Source organism: Haliotis cracherodii, unplaced genomic scaffold, assembly GCF_022045235.1.
Source record: "Haliotis cracherodii isolate W230 unplaced genomic scaffold, xgHalCrac1.p SCAF_21, whole genome shotgun sequence".
NCBI lineage: Eukaryota > Metazoa > Mollusca > Gastropoda > Lepetellida > Haliotidae > Haliotis > Haliotis cracherodii.
Window position 1 is genome coordinate 11,173,705 of NW_027266277.1, and position 22,552 is coordinate 11,196,256.

At 41.5% G+C, this 22,552-nt stretch overlaps 1 protein-coding gene across 1 annotated transcript; it reads right to left on the minus strand.

The window, feature by feature from the left end:
* Positions 1-9,529: 9,529 nt before the first annotated feature.
* Positions 9,530-22,370, minus strand: LOC139470729 (peroxisomal membrane protein PEX14-like). Its single transcript, XM_071253003.1, has 9 exons — positions 22,332-22,370; positions 19,967-20,023; positions 18,636-18,720; positions 15,361-15,495; positions 14,672-14,766; positions 14,022-14,213; positions 12,233-12,324; positions 11,440-11,656; positions 9,530-10,710 (listed from the first exon to the last, which is right to left on the minus strand). Exons 1-9 carry the CDS (start codon positions 22,359-22,361, stop codon positions 10,522-10,524), a joined length of 1,092 nt encoding a protein of 363 aa, XP_071109104.1. The 5' UTR covers positions 22,362-22,370; the 3' UTR covers positions 9,530-10,521.
* Between the last annotated feature and the right edge of the window lie 182 nt (positions 22,371-22,552).

Genomic DNA, 22,552 nt, shown 5'->3' on the forward strand with positions numbered 1-22,552 from the left:
TCGTGACGCATGGCATCCTATAAAACACAATTCACCCATTCTAAAGGTATCCTCACGCTGATTCAGCAAGTAAGAGAACAACTTCCCCAGTTACGATAATCGTTATCTCTCAATTAGCATTACTACCAGAGAGGACCAGCGAAGATCCGGGTCAGAATAGGTCTTCAGCAACCAATGCTTCCCAAAAAAGGCGACTAACGTCGATCGATGTTCATGATATCAATCACTGGAATGTCTGGTCCAGACCGCCGTCATATAGCTGGAATATTGCTGAGTGCGGAGTTAAACAACAAATAATGAAATGACTTACACACAGTTGCCAGATGTTTCCAAAAACATTCTGGTTATCCTCATCGCCAATACGCCCCTCTTCCTCCAGAAGCCATGAAAGGGTGATCTACAAAGACTCCCAGGCATAAGAAGTGAAAAAATACTCATAAAGTTCGCATCAGTTCTGGAAAAAGCTGCCGTTTGGTTTTCAGTTATTAATGACATCAATGAGAGTGAGTTGGGTTTACGCCGCTTTTAGCAATATTCCACAAATGTCACGGCGGGGGGACACCAGAAATGGGCCTGTGAGTTGGGTTTAACACCGCTTTTAACCATATTCCAGATATATCACGGCATGTCAGCTTAGTGTGGTTGGAAAGCTCGAAGTGATGCAGGTCTTGACAAACCTAGAAACATAATTGGGGCGAACCCACAATCATAGGGTTCTGGCGTGCCCAACTCTGCACAGCGAATCGCGGCGCTTTAGACGACTGGGCCACCCGTAGTACCGGTGAAGGGATATTCAGTGAAATGAAGCGTACAAAAACCTTTACCATACTTTTCATCTCAGGAAACTTCCACCTCAAAAAGACAACCACATCAGCGCATATAATGTCATCTGAAAGTCTTTGTTGATGGCACAAAAAACGTTAGCTTGCACATGAAACCAGCAAATGTCAATCAGCGAACACAGGGAAAGACGGTTCCAACGCTGTTCCGTATATCTGCAACTGCTGTGACGTCATGGTCGTGCTTTATTTGTTTGGTTTGAGAAGTTACCACACTTCGGCTCAGTGGAATTCTGGGAAGGAAAGAGAAGTTACATGGGGATGACTAATAGTTGGAGTGATGTAAACAAACTATCTTTGTACATTTTTTCAAAACATTCCTAACTATAAATTATTCCACTAAACATGTTTGTGTTACTCAGGCACAATCATAGAAGGGAGACACGCTCTGTCCTGGCTCCCGTTCCCGTTCCACAAAGCCATCGTAAGCCCATGTTAATGTATGGGAGTTCCGATCACCTTAGCGCTAACAACGCCGTGTGGAACAGGGCCATGGACTAATGTACCTGCCCTTATGTGTTTCAGCTCCTCGCATGCAGCCGCTAGCTGCGCTGTCTGTCGAGAGGGGCGGGAACAGGCCTACAGCCTACCACTATAGGGGAAACGTTAACCCATTTCCATGGAGCGAGTTCTGCCTGTCGGGAGGGACAGGGGCAGCACTACAGCAAATCGCTATGCGGGAAACCTTGACCCATTTCTGTGGAAGAGGTATTAGCACTTTTGGACAGCGTGAACATTTGAATGTCGGGCTACTGGAGTAAACATTAACAATAGGGAGGTAACTCTCAGAAGTATGGTTAAAACGTACAACATTGTTTGTTTCAATTTTAAACAATATCTGCATGTTTCCACTGATCGATCTACTTCATTATAAAATAATGTTTCACAATCTAGCTATAACTTTAAAAAGATAAATCATGAAAAAATATTAATAACTCCACCACTTTAGATATACACCATTGTCAACAGTACTATGCATAAGACTATGGTTGTGTCAAGGTAATACCCCTTGTTCCTAGAAAACAATAAATGTTTCAGGAAGTCATTGTTGTGAAAACATAAGTTTTGATTCCATAATCTTCTTTTCTACAACAAACACTTAAACTGAAATATGTAATTTTCATATTCTCATTCCCGATCCTGAGTGAGTTAGTTGGGTTTAACGCCTCGTTTAACGCCGCTTTTAACACTATTCTAGTTATATCGCGGCATGTCAGCTTAATGTGGGAGGAAAGCCCGAAGTGATGCAGGTCTCAGACGTTTACCACTTCGGTGAAACCCACGAGCACGGGAAGGGTGCTGACAAACATAGAAACATAATCGGGTCGAACCGGGATTCTAACCCACAGACATAGGTTTCTGGCGTGCCCAAGGGACGCAACTCTGCACAGCGAATCGCGGCGCCTGAGACGACATGACGGTACCAAATGCAAATTACAATTCTGGGTTACACGTGTTCATAATGAAAGTTTAGGTACTTGCACCATCAGGAAGGTATGCTACAAAATGGCTTTGCGCCGTGTTGATCCTATGGATCAAAGTTATCTTTCTTACCTCCCGAGAAATATACTCAACATCAAAAGTTCCTGTGACACCAATATTTTAGTGTATTTTTCAAACATGTAAAGTTTGATTTTCAATATTGTAGTACATGTATGGAATCAAGTCACAAAAACGCAACTGCTACAGAAAAGCATGCATTCCATGCAAAAGTTGACTTTTATGCAAGCCCCATGCATTTCACTATCCAAGATGGATATAAAAACATGTGCGTTAACGGAATTATGCATTGTTTAGCGTCGTGCTGACAACCACTCAGAAAAACACCAAAATTACGCAATTATTCAACATTACGAAATACCTCGCCTGTCCGAAAATGAGCGTCTGCGAGCCATTGGTATGTTTGAAGCAGGATCGAGTCAACGTGATGTTGCAAGACAATTTAACAGACACACCATTTGGTGTTTTAAGGCAACGTTGGCAACAGACGAATGCAGTCAGAGACGATCCTCGGAGTGGCAGGCCACGCGTAACCAATAATCGACAAGACAACTGGATTCGAACAACACACCTATGAAATCGTTTCCAGCCAGCAACAGTGACTGCAAGAAGCATCCCTGGTCTTCGACGAATATCTTCACAAACCGTACGTCGTCGCCTCAGATGTGCAGGGATTATCGCCAGAAGACCCACCAGACGTTCCATTTTGACAGGAAACCACCGTCAAGCATGTCTACAGTGGTGCAGACAGCATCTACGCTGGACGGCCATGCAGTGGGTACAAGTTCTATTCAATGACGGGTCTTGTTTTCACCTCAGCCACAGCGATGGACTGATTCGAGTGTACCGACGTCGAGGTGAACATTACGTCTATGATTGTGTCATGTAAGAAGATCGGTTCGGGGGCGGCAGCGTTATGGTATGGGATGGGATTACAGCAAGACAGAAGACCCGTTTGATAGTGGTAGAGGGAAATCTCAATGGACAGCGCTACCGCGACGAGATCATCAGCCCTGTTCTACCGTTTTTGCGTCGTCATGGCCCAGGCATTACCTTTCAACATGACAACGCCCGGCCTCGACTTGTTCAGAATTCTCTTCAACAAAACAACGTGAATGTCTTCCCCTGGCCGACTCGCTCCCCTGATCTCTCACCAATCGAGCACATGTGGGATGAGATGGATCGGCGCCTTCGACGTCAACAACGTATTCACCTCAGGAACTTCGAAACATGCTCCAGCAGATATGGACAGATATCCCACAGGACTTTGTGGGACGCCTGGTCCATTCCATGAGACGAAGATGTGTTGCTTGCATCGCAACCAGAGGTGGACAAACACGCTATCGATTTGTAAATTGACATTTTGGCATGTGACATTTTTTATGGAATCACGCATTTTCTGAAGTCAGTTTGGCAAATTAAACCATTTGAACACTTACAGGAGTCTTATCTGTTGCAAACCGAAATTGTTTCAGATTTGGTAAAAAACATAACTTTGCATTAAATCTTATTCAATTTCACAGGAACTTTTGTTGTTCAGTATATAATCAATGTATGGTAGCTGAGAGGGGCCATCGCACTCTCGTATGGACATGTGGCCACGATGGCCGCTCTCGGCTGCCATACAAATGAAGTGTTACTCGGGGTATTTGTCCGACATGGTTTCATCACACACAGACCATGTAGTTTTCAGAACAAGTAATGTTTAACTATATCACATCGCAAACAGAACATGCAGGGTTTAACCATAAATTGTACCTCATAGGTAATTCTGAACTATGCAAAATTGACGCTTACTTGTGCATGGTCCCCATGCTGTGCAAGGCTCCTTCATTTATATAAAAAATACAATCTGTATTTATCTTCTATGTACTGACACAATGAAAACAGACCTCCTGTTGCAGAGAGTGCCAACCCCCTTTAGTTACGCGAGATTCGGGGTCTACTGAGGATATTTGGGACTCATCAGTGATGTACGCGGGACGTAAAGATTGGTTTGGTTGTTTGTTGTTTAATGCGGCACTCAACAATAACATGCGCATCCATCCACGCAATTGGGATACGATGACATGCATCATCCGAGTCAGTGGACATCTCTCAAATGGTTTGTCAACACTTTGAATGTAACGTGAAGCCTCGTTGCTCTGGACATCACTACGTCCCCATCTGACCCGTGAAGATCCGGGGTAGAACAGGTCTTCAGCAATCCATGCTTGCCGTAAAAGGCGACTATGCTTGTAGTAAAAGGCGACTAATGGGATCGGGTGGTCAGACTCGCTGACTTGGCGTTAAACAACTAACAAAAAATATAACGTCCACAGTTATCGTTTTCCCAAGCCTATCTTAATCAACTGAGCATCTAGATTAACGAGGTTTCGCTATCAAGAGATATATACGTTATATCCTGAGACAATGGATTATATATTGGCCCAAATATGCAATCAGCACAAACGGCAGCCATTACAGCGATCGGACGTGGGATGGGCGCTCTGCGTTTGGATCGTTTGATTTCGTGATAATTATGTTAAGTATTGCTATTATTGGTTGTTCAGATTGTTTATTTGTCGGATAAGTGCATATTAAAGAAAGATTGCAGCTTTTATTTCAAGCCATTTTGCAGTTCGTAAAGCCCGACGTCATAAGGCTGCCTACATTATGCATGCCTTGTTGAGTAGTGAGTGTTTTTATTTTCTTTAGTCAGCTAATTCAGCAACTCCACACTGCTTTGATCAGCTGTCACAGCACACAGGTCACAAATCAGGCGAGGTTAAGCAACGTTGGTCTCGGAGAGCACTTGGATAGGAGACCGTGTTCGCCAGATTGACTCCTGGGACTTGCTAGGGCTTTGGTACTGCCCCACAGTGAAGCACACGCAGCACATGTTGTGTTTCCTTAAGCAAGTGACTCGGTTCCAATCACGCCTCTGTTCACACAGCGCTGACTGGGTACCCGGAAGGATGCGATGGTAAGCTGACACGCCGTGATATAACTGGAATACTGTAAAAAGCGACGTTAAACCCTACTCACTCACTCACTCAATTATGTATACTATCTTTAAACACTTTCAAGACTGGAATATTTTGCTGGGAACATCTAGGAATTCACTACAAAAGCATGATTCGTTTATCCGGACATTTGTTAATCCGGACAATTTCATCTTGAACGACACTGTTGGATAAAAGAACGTTCACTGTATTTCATCAATCGTGTGAGGTATAGAACCTGGTGGATCTATGTCAAATATTCATCAAATCATAACAAAACCGTATAAGCTTAAGTCAGGGCTGTTGATTAACACCAATAACACAATGGTGTATGTTCTCGTATCTGTTCCAAGAGATGAACATGATTAACAGTTTGGTTGCAACACAATGTGTTTATTGAAATACATAAATCTGCTTCACTTTACGTTGTTATGAGGCAGAGCCGGTACAAAGTGCTGACTCGACAGATATGAAAACCATCACGCCTCTGTTATATAACAAGAAGGGAAATCAATATATGTCATATATCATTGCCACTGCTTCCAGACTCCCACTCCCGACCTGCTACAACTGCAGATACACGGTATGTTAGGTTGTTCTTTTAACAGATCCCACCTTGATTGTTTTTATGCCCAAATCCTAATATTTAATATTTTTATGAATGATTTTCTGATGGTCGACTGTTCTATTTCAAAAATCATGTTTCTTTGTTGTTTAACGCCGCACTCAGCAATATTCAAGCTACATGACGGCGGTCTGTAGATACATGTAGTCGAGTCTGGGCCAGACATTCCACTGTTTTCCAGTGATTGAAAACATGCGCATCCATCCACGCAATTGGGATACGATGACATGCATCAACCAAGTCAGCGAGCCTGACAACCCGATCCCGTTAGTCGCCTCTTACGACAAGCATAGCCGCCTTTTTACGACAAGCATGGGATCTTCAAGGGTCCTGAGCCAAGTAAATGCATGCGTCTCTCTGGATGCGTTTACAATTCCTGATTAATGTCGGTTTCATAGAGTTAGCACACTGAGATGTCATGCTGCTGTCTAACATGGCTTTACCAGACTCGACACAGAATACCTCCGTGCCGACCTATCCGTGTTGTATCCCCTTGACACGGTGCGCCAGAATCAACAGAGAACAGGTAGATGGCATGCTCAGAGGTGGTAATAAGGACCCTTTCTGGCTCACATGATCTGCACAATTTAACAAATGGGCAAAACTTAAAAAATTGTCTAACCTAAAGTGTGACGAAAATACTGATTATAAAGGATAACATGAAGCATCTGAGATTTGGTCATGAGCGAGTCCCATTATCTTAAAGAGAGTACAAACATAGGGTAAAAAAGTCATTTTTGGTCACACACTTGCGTTGTTCGACTTACCGGGCCCTTTCGTTCATGTTAAGCGTTCTTATGTACGTATTTGGTCATGTTAGCGTTCTCATGTACGTATTTGGTAATGTCAGCGTTCTTATGTACGTATTTGGTCATGTCAGCGTTCTTATGTACGTATTTGGTCATGTCAGCGTTCTTATGTACGTATTTGGTCATGTTAGCGTTCTCATGTACGTATTTGGTAATGTCAGCGTTCTTATGTACGTACTTGGTCATGTCAGAAGTCAAAACCTTGCAAGTATAACAGGGGGAAAGGCTGTCAATCTTCTGTTCGTCTGATAATTTTCATATCAATATCTCGAAGGAACCCAAATGCGGCTTTGTCCAACCTCAAGGAAATTATCGGATTTCAGAAGTAATGTCCATGTGATTTCATTATTTCAGAGAAGAAACGGGAACTTCAAAGAAGCAGTGTTTCAATAATGGCAGCATTTTCAAGGAGTAATGTAATACGACATTGATTTGTCTTTTACCCAAGCCCAAACTTTAAAAAAATAAGATAATTGTTCACATGGTGTTAAAATAATAAATATTTTACGAATGCTTCATTCAATAATGTTTTTCCAGACGTTTCGTTCGCGGTATTAACATGATCACGTCATATATAATGCCTTGTGACGTGCACAGGGCCGTAGAGAGAGAGGGCGATACGCCCACGATAAGAAAAGTATCAAAAATGATTAAACTACACAGGTTATCACAGTGGACATGCATAGAATGTTTCGCACGAAATTTGTGTCTTACAACTCTCTTCCTGCAAATGAGTGAACTTGACAAGGGCAACTTCCTAGTTGCTTGTAGGATGAGCAGAAGCCTTGAGTTTCAGAGTTGTGTAAGATGTTATAGTTCATACTAGACTGATAGCAGATAAGGAACGGCTGTTCCAGTTCAAGTGAGCTAAAATCCAAAGGTCTCATTGACGAGTGAGTGAGTTGTTTAACACCACTTTGAACAGTATCAGAGCCTGTCAGATGTATGTGGCAGTAAAGCCCAAAGTGATGCAGATCTCAGATGTTTATTTTTTGTTTAACGCTAACCAGCAATATTCCAGCTATATGACGGTGGTCTGTAAATAATCAAGTCTGGACCAGACAATCCAGTGCCTGATATCAGGAGCATCGATTCATGCAACTGGGACACGATGACATGCATCAACCAAGTCAGCGAGCCTGACCACTTGATCCCGTTAGTCGCCTCTTGTGACAAGCAGATGTGTACTACTTTGGTGAAACCCATGAGCAGGGGTATGGGCATCTTCCTGAGGCAAGGGAGTTAACTGACTAAAAAAGTCCAGTTTCCACCCTTGCCGAACTAGGCAGGTATTATGGAGTTACATTTTGGCTGGACTAACGAGTCTATGCATAGTCCAATCAAAATCATGCATCGAAATCAACATCCGGCCAGTAAACTGTCGTGTAGATTTCGGTCGATTGCAGGATTTGCAAAGCATGTGCACCGCCAAATCGTTGTCAACAGACATTTTCCAAATCTTTTCATGTTTTTAATCAAGGTGTTCAAACATTGCTCGATGTAAGACCCGTTTTATCACAACATAGACTCTGATTATCGATCAGATCGTCTTGACTAGGCGCCACTGTTTTGTTTCAAGCAAATGCAAGTGATACGAGAGGTGGAATCTCATTGGTCTAAAGGAGAGGCTTGGAAGGGACATAACGCGTAATAGCCACTGGTGGCGCTACGATAGAGCCCAGAAATTCCAGCCTAGTTCGGCAAGGGTGGAAACTGGACTTTTAAAGTCAGTTAACTCTCTTGCCTCTGGATGATGGGGTGAACCGGGATTCGAACCCACAATCATAGGTCTCTAGTGTGCACATTGATGACCAAAATGACAGACAAGTGGTAATGTGCACCCTTTATTGTATGCATCTCTGTATTGAAAGACTGATTAGCACATGGTACTGATGCATCCATTTTGATGCCAACATTCGTAAGGCCACAAAAAAAGTCATCAAGTCACCTGGCCCGGTGCCACATTGCCATCATTGTACAACTCCCCCATTCCATTCATAATTGAACATTACAAATGTAACTGTTTCTTGTATTAAATAGGTACAACTCTCCATCCTTTCTCAGAAAAAAACATGAACCGAGTTAAACAAATTCAAAAGAAGTGGATGAAAATATAAGATTATTTCTTCAAAAATGGGAAGCAGAAAGAATTTAACACATGATAAACTATAAAAATCCTGGAGCTGTATGAACAAATATGTAGACTCTCTGTGATACTGCATAGCAATTGATTACTATGATTGATCATAAACAAAACTGATTAATAGGCAAAATATAGTGACAAGTGAGTGCACACGCTAGTCCAGACTGATGCCGATTTATAGTGCTATCTCACTGAGATACCATGCCCTAGTTTAACATGAATACCCCACTCAGACACAGTATACTGACTCCCAGCCGACCAGTCCTTGTTTTAGCCCCTTAATGCTGAGCGCCAGAGTCACCGCTTACGTCAAGCATGGGTCGCTGAAGACCTATTCTAACCTGGACCTTCGTTAGAAGAATAAACATTAATCAACACTGCAGGTAAATGACAATCTCAACTGAAGGTCGATTTCAACATGTTCACCTTCACTTGCACACTCCATACACTGCCAGCCCCCCACCCCCAGCTGTCATTCCCATTTCAACCAAGGTCTGTCACAAAATCATTACAAGAATATTGAATTTAGTCTGAATGGAACCTGCAAATTAGCCTAAATGCATCACAAAGTAGAAACAAATGCATATTTGTGTTTAAAATCAGACCAACATGTACACATTTTTTTTTCACTCCCAGGGATACACAAAGTCACACCAACAGGCTGACATTGGTGGCACACACAGCCTTAAGGGAGTGTATGTGTGTGCAGGGGGAAGTGCTACTCTGGTTAAAAGCAAATGAAACGTATGTACATATGGAAGCTTGATGGGATATCCTAAGTGTTAAAAATCAAAACACCTTCAAAGGCCAGTACATCAACAGTTCTTGGTGTTCTTAAATCATGCATGTATAATTTCCGATAATGTATAATTTTTGATGGGTGTTTAGATATCATATGTGATGTGGTCACTGGTGCAGAAACTTCTCTCATGGAATAAGGCGAGCATAGCCAAGTTAGCCCCGGGGATATTTGGATATTGTTTGCAAACAATGTTTGTTGTTTAACACCGCACTCTGCAATATTCCAGCTATATGACAGCGGTCTGTAAGTAATCAAGTCTGGACAAGACAATCCAGTGATTTACATCATGAGCATCAATCCACACAATTGGAGTACAATGACATGCATAAACCAAGTCACCGAAGCATGACCACCCAATCCCGTTAGTCGCCTTTTACGACAAGCATTGTCACCTCTTACGGCAAGTATGGGTTGCTAAAAACCTATTCTATCCCAGATCTTTATGTGTCTTGCAAACAATGCTTCAGAAGGGTTGACGTACTGGCTATTTAACAACAATCAAAATAACAAGAACTAGCAAACTGGAACTGCCATGTGGATTGTCAGCATTCCATTTGTTTACTTTTTCATCACACCTCCTTTTCCCCAAATCTGCATCCATAGTTGCACATCAATAATCAGAATGGGTTTAGAAAGACTTCATCTTTCCACCCATGTGATACCTCGCTTAACCTAGGGCTTCTCAATGACAAGGTATAACTGTCTTCATCTTTGGTTTCAAGTGAAATGAACTTCAAATTGTCAGTGAATTTCGAGTTGGGATAATGAACAGTCATATCCAAATCACAAGCTTTTTTCCGGCAATGATGATCACAGACTTCATGAAGAAGAAATGGCTTGAATGGCTTCCTCTTCTGAATGGTCTCTTGTTTTGCTGAGGTTGTCATTACCAGAATGAGGCTCATCACCAGAGTGAGGCTCACCACCTTTGACCTCCAATCCATTCATCTGTGATTGGTCAGTACCGGTACTTTCTGATACTAAAACTGTTTCAGAATCAGAGTTTATCTGAAACAAATCACAAGCAGACTATAAACTAGTGAGTGGGTAAGTGTCTGCTATTTGACACTGAAAAAAATTCAAATTTCCAAAAAATACTTTCCTTTATTACATATGACCATCAAAAGTGTAGAAACATATTTATTTACCCTGCGGTCGTCCGAACCATTGCTAACTGTTCCTGGTTGTAATCCAAAATAACTGTCATTTCAAGAAAGTCAGATGGGGTTCAACATCACGTTCAAGACTATTGCACTTATATAGAAATGTGCATGCAGGTGTTCGTGTGTGCATGTCTGCTTGTACTAGCCTATACTTATGTCGGCTTTATTGAGTTAGTCCATTGCGATACCAAGCTGCAGTTTAACATGGATACCCCATTCAGACACAGTATACTGACTCCGAGCTGACCAGTCCTTGTTTTGTCCCCTTAATGCCAAGGGTCAAGCAGGGTAACAACAAGTACCATTTTTCATGTGATGTGGCTGAGGATCAATCCACTAACCTTCTGCTCTCCAGGCAGACACTAGGCCAAGAAGGCAGTCCGTCATTTTTAGAAAGATAATGCAGACAAATTAAAGGAATATTATTTCTGAAAGGAACTAAATCGAAGACAGCCTATTCTTCAGATGTATTGCATTGTTCAAAATAGTTCAGCAATATGACGTTATGTTGTTTGAATTGACCAATCAACAGTGAGAATCACTGATGAAGCACTTAAATGTCAAGACATCCTACCTGTTCATGACTACTGCTGGAGTTGTCTCCCCCTGTTCCAGCCAATCTCTCAGCATCTTGACTGGATGCTCCCTCCAACACATTATTACTGGAACTTGTCCCTGTGTCATTTGATTGGCTGGAGGAACTGTCACTCGATGCCAGAGTTGTAGAAGATGTGGACATCTGCCAGGATGGAAGCACTGGAGATGTCTGCGGAACTGGGGGAAACTGACGCCTGGGATAAACAATTCATCAGGGTTTTACCAGTTGCACAATGTTTCATCCGAGAACTGACACAAATAATTCGCACTGCCTCATTTTGATCTTTCATCCCACAGTAGACACACAATGATACGACCAGAGCTAGAAAATATTTTATATTTTCAGTAGTGCTAAAGTGAATGCTTCCTCACAGAACTACCGTATGTTAATGGTTTTGTTTGGTTTGTTGTTTAATGCCGCACTCAGCAATATTCCAACAATAAGACGGCGGTCTACAAATAATTGGGTCTTGAACAGACAATCCAGCGATTGACATCATGCGTATCGATCCACGCAATTGGGGATCGACTTGTATCAACCAAGTCAGCGAGCCTGACCACCCGATCCCGTTTCGCCACTTACGACAATTATAGTCACCTTTTACGGCAAGCATGGGTTGCTGAAGACCTACTCTAACCCGGATCTTCACGGGTCAGCTATGTTAATGTACCACCCTAATGGCTGAAGCATGGCTTGAAAATGCATGAAATACAATAAATCCATTGAGTAAAATTCAGACTTCTGAGTCTCTATTTGAGATGCAACACACCTGCTGAGTAGCAAGCCCTTCAGTGAGGATACCTCAGTCTTCACATCCTGCAAAAGATCCATGTCTTTACCCTTCACAGCACTGTAGGAACCCTGAAATCAGACAACCCTTAGTGCATTGAACTGCCATGCAAAACTCAAACACAAAATTCTGAAGGCATTAAACAACTGTTAATGTTTGCACATGATTACGGAACTTAGAAACAAAAGGCAAAGCTATTGTATGTATGGAACAGCAATCATATGCGACATCAGTAGTGTTGCCTGTGCTGTGTAAGAGATTGCAGCCAGAGATGCTTGATGTGTGGACAGCAGTACTCCCCAAAATCTGCTAGATATTCTTAGATTGTTTTGAGATGTTGACTCCAGCACAAACAGCAGGTGAGGTGAAATGGGGTTTAATGTTGCGTCCAAGACTATTGCACTTATATAGCCACGTGCATGCATGTGTGTGTGGCTGCTTGTACTAGTCAGGACTGATGCAGATTTATCGTGCAATTAGATACCATGCCGCAGTTTACTATAAATACTCCACTCAGACACAGTATACGGACTCTGAGCTGACCTGTCCTTGTTTTAGCCCCTTAATGCCGAGCGCCAGACAGGGAAACAACATGTACCATATATCGCTGTGTATAAGGCGACCCCACGTATAAGATGACCCCCCTGTACACGCCTTCAAAATCAACCCAAAATCCTATACTCCGTGTATAAGGCAACCTGGAATGAAGCACATCACAAGTGCGCACACAAACCTTATATATGCAATAAAAATATGTTTATCTTGCGTTGTTTTTCTACGATGATAGGTCGCGTGTGTAACTCCAGCACATGTCGCCATTTTGTGTTTACACGGTACGACACCAAATTGGTGCCCGTAAAATAAAATTCATTTATGAAGTAATAACATATAAGAGACAATGGTGAGTAATTTTATCGCCAATTAACTATGTTGTAACTAACTAGGCTTATGTTTGCTTCACATTCAGCGTGTTTATTCCACAATCACTTATACATACCGTCTCCAACAGTTGTTAATACAACTGTAAAAACAGCGGGAATTGATTTCAGCTTCACCGGTTATCACATGTTAGGTCACATGTGCAATATGCAAATGCTTACCGTTACTTCCAGCTCTCTACTCACGGATGTTGATTGTTTTACCGTGTCAGTTGGTTTGACAATCTGCATCGAGGTGAGGATCATTTCAACTTTATTTGCAGAAATTATTAAACTTTATTCAAGAAAAAGAGATACAAATCATGTATATGTATGGAAATAGTTATTGGAACAGTTATTTAGGACGAAATGCGAAGTTTTATCGTCAAATGCTGGGCTGGCTATCGGACGCCGGTTGACAATGCCAGTGGAAAAAAATGTGAGATCTTCGACTCTGTGTATAAGACCAACCCCCTTCTTAACCCCCTCATTTTAGGTACGAAAAGCTCGTCTTATACACAGCGATATACGGTACCATCTCTTAACGTCTTTTGGTATGAAGCGGCCGGGATCAAACCCCGGACTCTCCGCTCTGGGTGCAGACACTCTACCACTAGTACCACAGAGATGGTCAACACACACAGGAAAGAAGTGAGGTTTTCCCACATGGTGCATGCACAGAACAATGGAGGAGGAAAACTATTATCTACAAAACTAATTACTATTATCTGTCACTGAAGAGGACTTCTGTTGAAAATCTAAAAGATTCTAAAGAGTGATCACAGCCAAAATACAGGATTATGGCAATGAAGTAATGGAGGTATGGTATTTGCAGGAATTTGCAGTGTTACCTGTGCTGTGTGAGTGAGTGCCAACAGAGATGCCTGTTGTGTGGTCAGCGACTCCTGGATGGACTTGAGCGTCTCCTGGACCTGGACCATGTTCTGGTTAAGGTTCTGTAGCTCCACCAGCTGCTGCTCCAGACGATCCATGCGACTGTCATCCTGGGCTGACTTACCCTGGAGCCAGGGCCTAATGTACAGCTGTAACCATGGCAACAGGATGTTAGATAACACCACACCACATTACCATTAACCCTTCCTCAGGAACAATGCTGTAAGTGAGTTGAGGTGAAATAGGGTTTAACGTATCATTCAAGATTATTGCACTTATATATACTCCAAGCCAACCAGTCCTTGTAGCTGAGCGCCAGGTAGGGTAACACCAAATTACCATCTTTTGGTATGGCGTGATGCCATGGATCAAACCCCGACCTTCTCTCCAGGCAGATGTTTTATCACCAGACCACAGGGGCGGTGTCCAGGGAGTCTGGTAGTACTAGTAGGCTATAGTAGTTCAACCATCTTGATTACCTCAGCACTTGGCCCAAGCCAAGAGGATCATAATATGCAGAGTGAAGTGACAAACGTGTGATGTCATTATATCTTTACAGGCGTGTATGGGTATTTACAAGACAGCAAATTGCCAGTAATAATAATACCTGATACATTCGGTACACGGCATACGAGATGCTGGATACAATGACAGCGGTAGTGGTGAAATCCTTCACTCTCACCCAGTTCGATGGCAGCGGTGCTATAGGAAAATGTGATAAAATGGTCAAGCACTACACACACAGCAATGTTCCTAGCTTACCTGGGCAATGGCCTATATCTATCAGTATTTATTGGACAGAACACTTCACAACCTAAATATTAGGTTCATAGCTTCTTCATTTTGGACTTATTTTTCAAATCATTGACTGGCATCAGGTACAAAATAATGTTGTCAAGGAAAAAGATGTAGCACAAATGGGCCTTTTACTTGATTGATATTTACAAGAAAGGTATTTACAGTGATAGAAACTAACAGTTTTAGTTTACTTGTATTGGGCAGTTTAGCAAGGACTATAGGACTAGTGCCAATTTCTATCTATGCAATATATGACACTAAATTTAAATGTTTATAAAAAGTTTACAGTTTTAAATCTGAATACAGGTTTTATAATAAGTATAAGATATCGAAATAAATCTTGAAAGTCGGATTCAGTGGCTTTGTAAGGGCGCTTAATGCTTCATTGTGTTTTTTAGAATTTCATGTCTTTACAAAATAAAACATCTAGAAAAGTTGATCCACATTCACGGCCTTTACAGACATGTAAGATTATGCTAGAATCCTACAGTCGTGTACCTTGAGGGGGTGGCTGCACAGCAAGTGCATGCTGGAACGGCCCCGGGGGGTACTGTGCCTGTTGGGGTGGGGGTGTGGCTTGGTCAGTTACTCCTGCCTTCTGCACAGCAAGATCTATCTCCTCTTTGGTGAGACCTGAATGTAAGACAGGTGGTGTATTTAACATTGCGTTCAGGGTTATTGCACTTATATAGCAGTGTGTGTGTGTGTGTGTGTGTGTGTGTGTGTGTGTGTGTGTGTGTGTGTCTGTGTGTGTGCGCGTGTCTGTGTGTGTGTATGTCTGTGTGTGTGTCTGTGTCTGTCTGTCTGTGAGTGTGTGTGTGTGTGTCTGTCTGTCTCTCTGTCCGCATGTGTCTGAGTGTGCCAGAACAGGTCTGCAAGCAAGGAAATATCAAATTGGTGAGTTAAATGGTTGCCATGTTATAAAGTTATAATGGTTTAATGCAATATACAATATTCCATCAATATCACAGTGGGGTACACCAGAAATGGGCCTCACATCATACACATGTGGGGAATTGAAACCTGATCCTTTGGTCTAACGACATTTTAACCAGTAGTCAGTGTCAGAAATTAACACTAGCCCACTAGCCCAAGGCTAGTACAAACTCATTAGGGCAAGTACAAATTTCCAAATTTCCCCAGTGTCTTAACATTACAAGGCCATGTTATCTTCACCCGGGGAGTAAAAATTTTGAGTTCAGTTCTAACCCTGCTAGACTAGGCTACAACACTACCTCTTAAACTACATCTTGAAACATGGATGACATCATTTGCAAGGATTAAAGTCCTATGGACTGCGTCTCATTAGTGAGTGAGTGAGTTGGGTTTTAACAGTATGCCATGTCATGGCATTTCAGCTTAATGTGGGAGGAAAGCCCGAAGTGATGCAGGTCTCAGATGTGGGAGGAAAGCCCGAAGTGATGCAGGTCTCAGATGTTTACCACTTAAGTGAAACCCAGTGGTGCTGACAAACCTAGAAACATAAGCGTGCCCAAGGGATGCAACTCTGCACAGCAAAACGACTGGGCCACCCGTGACCCCTGCTCTAGATAGATTATCAGTAAATAATTACAGGCAGACATATGGATGGACGACAAAGACACATGCTGAACTTGACACCCTGCATCATGCCAAAGGGAGAAACAGTAGCCACGATTCACAGGAACCACTTCACATTAACAACATTAACCAATGACTTATCAGCACAAAGCAAAAATGGTAAATTTTACGTTAAATTGTATATTTATTTACATTAAATTGTATATCTATATAGTTATCTCACACTATGCATTTCTTCCTTCTTCTTTCAATCCTTATGTGGAAACATGCTTGAAGTAAGTTTCAAGCTTCAAAAAACATTTCCCCGAAACACATCCCAGAATCACCATGGTCACCACCCAAACAAATGGGTACACACTGTAATCCCGTGTATGTAACCTTTCACGACTACATAACCTGACTACCCCTGCCATATCACTCTGTTTCTTAGAGCTGACAAGCTAGAGAAACTGTGGCTGGTCAGGTGGGCATATAGCGTGTGAGACAGGATAAACATAAAAATATACAATTAAATGTAAAATTTACAATTTTTTAAACTTATCCTATCTCACTATATACATTTATCCCATGGTTGCATGAGGGGGTGCAGATACCCCAGTCTGCAGTAGACTGCAACAGTGAGAAGTTCATGAGGAAGCTGCTTCAGATAGTGAGTGAGTGAGTTGGGTTTAACTCACTTTTAGCAGTATTACACTTATATTGCGGTGTGTCAGCTTAATGCTGGAGGAAAGCTCGAAGTGATGCAGGTCTCAGATGTTTACCACTTCGGTGAAACACACGAGCATGGGTACTGACAAATCTAGAAACATAATCAGAGGCGTGATCAGGAGGGTGGGCGCTCGCGGGAGCATACAAAGGAGGCATTATGACGCCTTCCTGAACAGAAGGCGCGTACTCGCTCTCGAGGCACAGCATTCAAAATGGCGTTGCCGGGTGTCAGGGCCGCTCTACTCGAGTTGGTGTTAGAAGAATTCTCAAGGCCGGCGGAGGCTATGGATGCCACATATCTAGATTACGCCCACACAGCTCTTAGTGTTTTATCACAAGACAGAAGAGGGATCAAAGCCCCACTTGGCACAGTACGCATAGAGGACTATGTAGAGGCTACCGTACCTGGATATAGCGACCCCCTGTTTAGGGCTTACTTCGGAATGAACAGAACGCCCTTTGAGGTTGTAATATTATTTCCAGTTGTGAATAAAAACAAAAATTGTCATAGCTTGAATATCTGATATCTGAACATCGCTTGTGTACACCTGGATGGACAAACAGTGTGTAGAGTTTTGTATTGTCTTTGTTTGTTATGCACGGTTCCATCATTTTCACAATGTTGGACGCCATCTTGAATGACTAGGCGAACTACCTCACGCGCTTGACCGCGCGTACACGCGTGCGCTCGCTCGGTCAGGCAAGCGGCCGCCCTCATGAACACGCCTCAGGATGAACCGGGATTCGAACCCACAATCATAGGTTTCTGGCATGCCCAAGGGAGGCAAATCTGCACAGCAAATCGTGGCGCCTTTGACGACTAGGCCACCCGTGCCCCCTGCTCTAGATAGATTATCAATACTGAGGACCTAAAGTTTACATTAATCTTATTATGAATTGAAGCAAATATGATGCCATAATTAGGAGAAACATACATGCAAACTTTTCTTCAATCTGGCAATAGCCAAAACTACGTCAAAATTAGAAACATGGTAAAACACAGAACATCAGTAACAATCCCAACTAAACAGACACCAAATTCCTTTCATTTTGAACACAAATGGCTGATTTCTGGTTATATTTAGGTTTTTTTAAATATGGCTCCTTTGGTGGCCTTATTGAATATCAGACTCAAACCTCTCAAACAAATTGTCATCATTGGTGACAACATGTGAAGTTTCAACTTCATTGGTCAACTGCTTTCGGAAAAGAATATGTTCCTGACACATGACAGACATACAGGCTACAACATCAGTTCACTTTATCTACCATGATCTACAGACAGGTTAGCTCATAAAAGCTCCAGTCCAGATAAACCACTAATGGAGTTAACTCATTCAAATTTTTAGTGAACATACAGAAGGATGGAAAACAAGCTAAAATAACTCAGTTCGGGTAAGTTCAGTTACAAAAGTCAAACAAAGATCATGAAAACTGATTCAAACTAACATGGAGGACAGTAACATTCTTGAGTAATTGTGAAGACAACATGAAGAATATCCTACCTTTCTTTTCAAGAAATGCCTTCCTCTGATACAGTGGACTCTGTTGGACTTTGGGATTCTGCAAGAACTTCACAGCAGTACTTATCTGGAAATGGTAAACCATTGATAATGACGCGAAGTATTATCAATATCATACATAGGCATGATCTTGACTTTGTCACATTAATCATCATGACCCTTCTATGTTGAGAACAATATTCCAGCTATATTACGGCGGTCTGTAAATAATCGAGTCTATACCAGACAATCTAGTGATTGACATCATGAGCATCGATTCCTGCAATTGGGATAAGATGACATTCATCAACCAAGTCAGCGAGCCTGACCACCCGATCCAGTTAGTCGCCTCTTACGACAAGCACAGTTGCCTTTTACTGCAACAATGGGTTGCAGAAGACCGTTTCTACCCTGGATCTTTACGGGTCCCATAATCATCTACCAAACATGCCCAAAGGCTAATTTAGTAGTATTACTAGCAACATATTCAAAAATGCTTTACTCTAAAAAGCCACATTTCCTGTTCACTATTGTTAATTCATAGTCACAGAAACACGAGTAACAATATTTTATCGACAATATTTGCTTATGTCTTTTACTATAGTTATCTTCAATTCACAATAAAATGTCTCCATGTTAAATCAGTAAGAATCAATGTTTAACAAAAGAATACATTGGCATGATTGGGAGCTGTTAATCATGTACATGTTCATCAGAACATGCAAGTATTCTTGACTACCATCATCTTCCCAAAGCAAAGGGAGTTCACTGACTCTAAAAGTCAAGTTTCCAATCTTGCCGAACTAGGATGAAATTTCTGGGCTTGATTGTAGCGCCAGTACCAGTTATGCCCCTTCTATATCCATCCTATTGACAAATCAGATTCCACATCTCATATCACTTGCATTTGTTTCAAACAAAATGGTGGCACCCAGTCAAGACGAGCTGATCGATAATCAAAATCATTTTTGTAATATAAAGCATCTTATTTCACTAAGAGCATCCAATCACGTGACCACCTTGATTATAAACATGAAAAGATTTGAAAAATGATGGAGTTGATGCCGAGGTGGATGGAGACATGCAGGGCAAATCCTGCAGTTGACAAAAATCTTCACAGCAGTTTATTTCAGATGTCGATTTCATTACGCAATTATGATTGGACTATGCATAGGCTCATTAGTCCAGCCAAAATATAACTCCATAATTGCAGCCTAGTTCGGCAAGGGTGGAAACTGGACTTTTTTGGTCAGTTAACTCGCTTGCCTCGGAAAAATGAACTACCATATGAAGTTTTCATATTAATTCATGCCAAATAGAAAAAATGAACTTACAAGATTTTCTCTGGGCCCATCTGCTGGAGCCAGAACATCTTTTGTTACCTCAATAGTCTGAAACACAGAAACAAAAACTAGACATTTGACATCCTGGAATATATCATCCTTCACATGGTGAACATACTGTATGATGACATAAGTGTATTGACCATCATTTAAACTGACCATTCTTTGCAATCTGCAAACAACATAGAACTTGGGAGTGAATATCATTGTACAACAGCCTTGAATCATTATGCATATTATGTCCCAGGCCTTTTATTGTATGAACGCAATGGGGATTCGGGGCAGAAGAGGGGCCCAACATTTACAAACTGATCACTCTGAACTTTCCTCCAACAATACACATGTCAAACTGACACAACATGACACAATCAAGGCTTGAAATTAATTTATATTTTCACTAGTCAACAAAAAATGATCTGCTACAGTGTTGTTATCTACCTAATGGTTAAAGTAAAAGTCCACATGGATTATGGATATGTCACAAGTCGTCATTCATGTCAACCACTTTCAGATTAGGAGGCCTGTTAACTTCAAACCATCCATTATCGAATTAACCCATGCTGATCACATGAGTCCCACAGTTTTATCATTGTTTGACCCTGCTGAGATGTGTGATGGTCCAGTTATACTACATATGTCTTATTTATGACATGTTATAAGGAACCCATGCTTCGCGAAAGAGGCGATTTAAAGAAATAATCATAAGAATAAATGGAGCCCCTTTAGAATACAGTACCACAACTTCTTGTGAGGACGATCTCAAAGACAAGCAACCAGTTTTTGTGAGTGCTGACACAAGGGTGAGTTCGCTTTTGAATCAATACTGAATAAATGTAGTGTGTGAAAGTGGCTTGTGTGAATGTTCCAGGACAGTTTCCAGTAGCCACAATACTCGACACTAAATCATTTCATCCTATTTTTCTCGGTATTTTTGTGTGAAGAATATTAGGAGCACCTACAGAATCAATAATACTAATAGACACTTAACGGGTACCTAACCCTAATGATCATAAAGGGGTGATATATCACAAAGAGGACCCAGGGGCTTAGGGTAGAGTTTGGTGTAATCTAATAGCCACTAAAAGGGTACCTAACCCTAATGATCGTAAGGGGGTGATAAATCATAAAGGGATCCAAGGGCTGAGGATAGAGTTCGGGGTAACCTACCCTAAGACCAGCAACATTTGGATGTGTTGTGTGCGCCAATATAATATTACCTAATAAACTGCATTCCTGTGCATAATAATAAAAATTGATGAAAAGAAAAAACAATATATGTATATCAATTCCCATTTATCATCATTTTAGGCAGTTGAATTACGAATTAAGCGAAATAAAAAATATATTGCAAAATGAAAGTGCTTTCGTAAACTAGCGCTTGCTATAAAATGGGCCGCCGCCGCAGGCTATATTTAATAAACAAATATTCAAAACTCTCAACATTACTGAGCGTATTCAATGACATTGCGCATAGAGATGACAGATCACTGTGAGGAGCTTATATGCACAGGGCATTGTTTCTCCAGTGTGACTGGCAACAAAATACTACAAATTACGTCATTAGGGTATTGTCATGTGTTTGAAAAGTTTGTGATACTGTATTCTGAAGGTAGTTCGAATAAATACATCTTTATTACGAATGTACTGAGAGTGTTATTTTTCAAACTTCTTACTTCATGAAGAATGTTACATTCTGGAAGCAGTTTATATATCTTCTATGTCCAATACATATGTTCATGCATACTGGACACACAATTATGTGTAAGGTAAAACCCTGGTGCCCATTAACAAGTAAAATGAGGATCAGGTGGCTGCAATGTGTGACCTGGTTAATTGCAAGCCATTGCACTGTCAACAGATTTGTGTGTTTGTTGTTTTACAGTGCAATCAGCTACATGAAGCCAGTCTATAAATAATCAAGTCTGAACCAGATAATCCAACGACTGACATCATGAGCATTGATCTACCGACAACGCATATGGGATACGACATTCATCAACAAAGTCAGCGAGTCCGATCCCGTTAGCACTGGTTAGTCACTGTTAGTCGCCTCTTTCGAGAAACATGGGTAGACCAATTCTAACCTGGAATCCTAGCGGTACCAGTTCAAAGGTCATTGTGATTATTTTATTGTTTTCGAAATAAAACACGAATGTCTATGTCCAAAAAGGAAAATTGGCCAAATCAGTTCAAAGGTCATGATTCGATCTTACATTTTGAGTATGGACACCCATGCTTTAATCCGAAAAATAATATTCTCAACAAATGAATATGACACATGCCATGTCATTTTTGCGCTTCACCCTGTGATGGCATATGAGCAGGACTGTTGTCATCGCAGAAACTATTAACTCACATCGGGAACTTTCCCTGACTCGTCGGCCATGTTGATGCCTTCAATGTAAAATTTGTATCTAGACAATTGATTGGATTATAGTTTTTCCTCCAGCCAATCAAATAGGATCTTATGACACACAAAACAGGAAGTTGATCCCTACAAGTATTTGTAAAAAGAAGAAATGTGCATTGGCGTTTTGTTAATTAAAACGATATCGCCTGATACTTTATGATAATTTT

Bases quoted from the DNA above. Each gene is read 5' to 3' on its own strand.
- LOC139470729 (XM_071253003.1), bottom strand. From the start codon at position 22,361: ATGGCCGACGAGTCAGGGAAAGTTCCCGAT. The intron at 20,024-22,331 runs GTGAGTTAATAG...TCTGTGTTTCAG, and splicing joins AGTCAGGGAAAGTTCCCGAT to ACTATTGAGGTAACAAAAGA. The intron at 15,496-18,635 runs GTAGGATATTCT...TCTTACATTCAG, and splicing joins GGCATTTCTTGAAAAGAAAG to GTCTCACCAAAGAGGAGATA.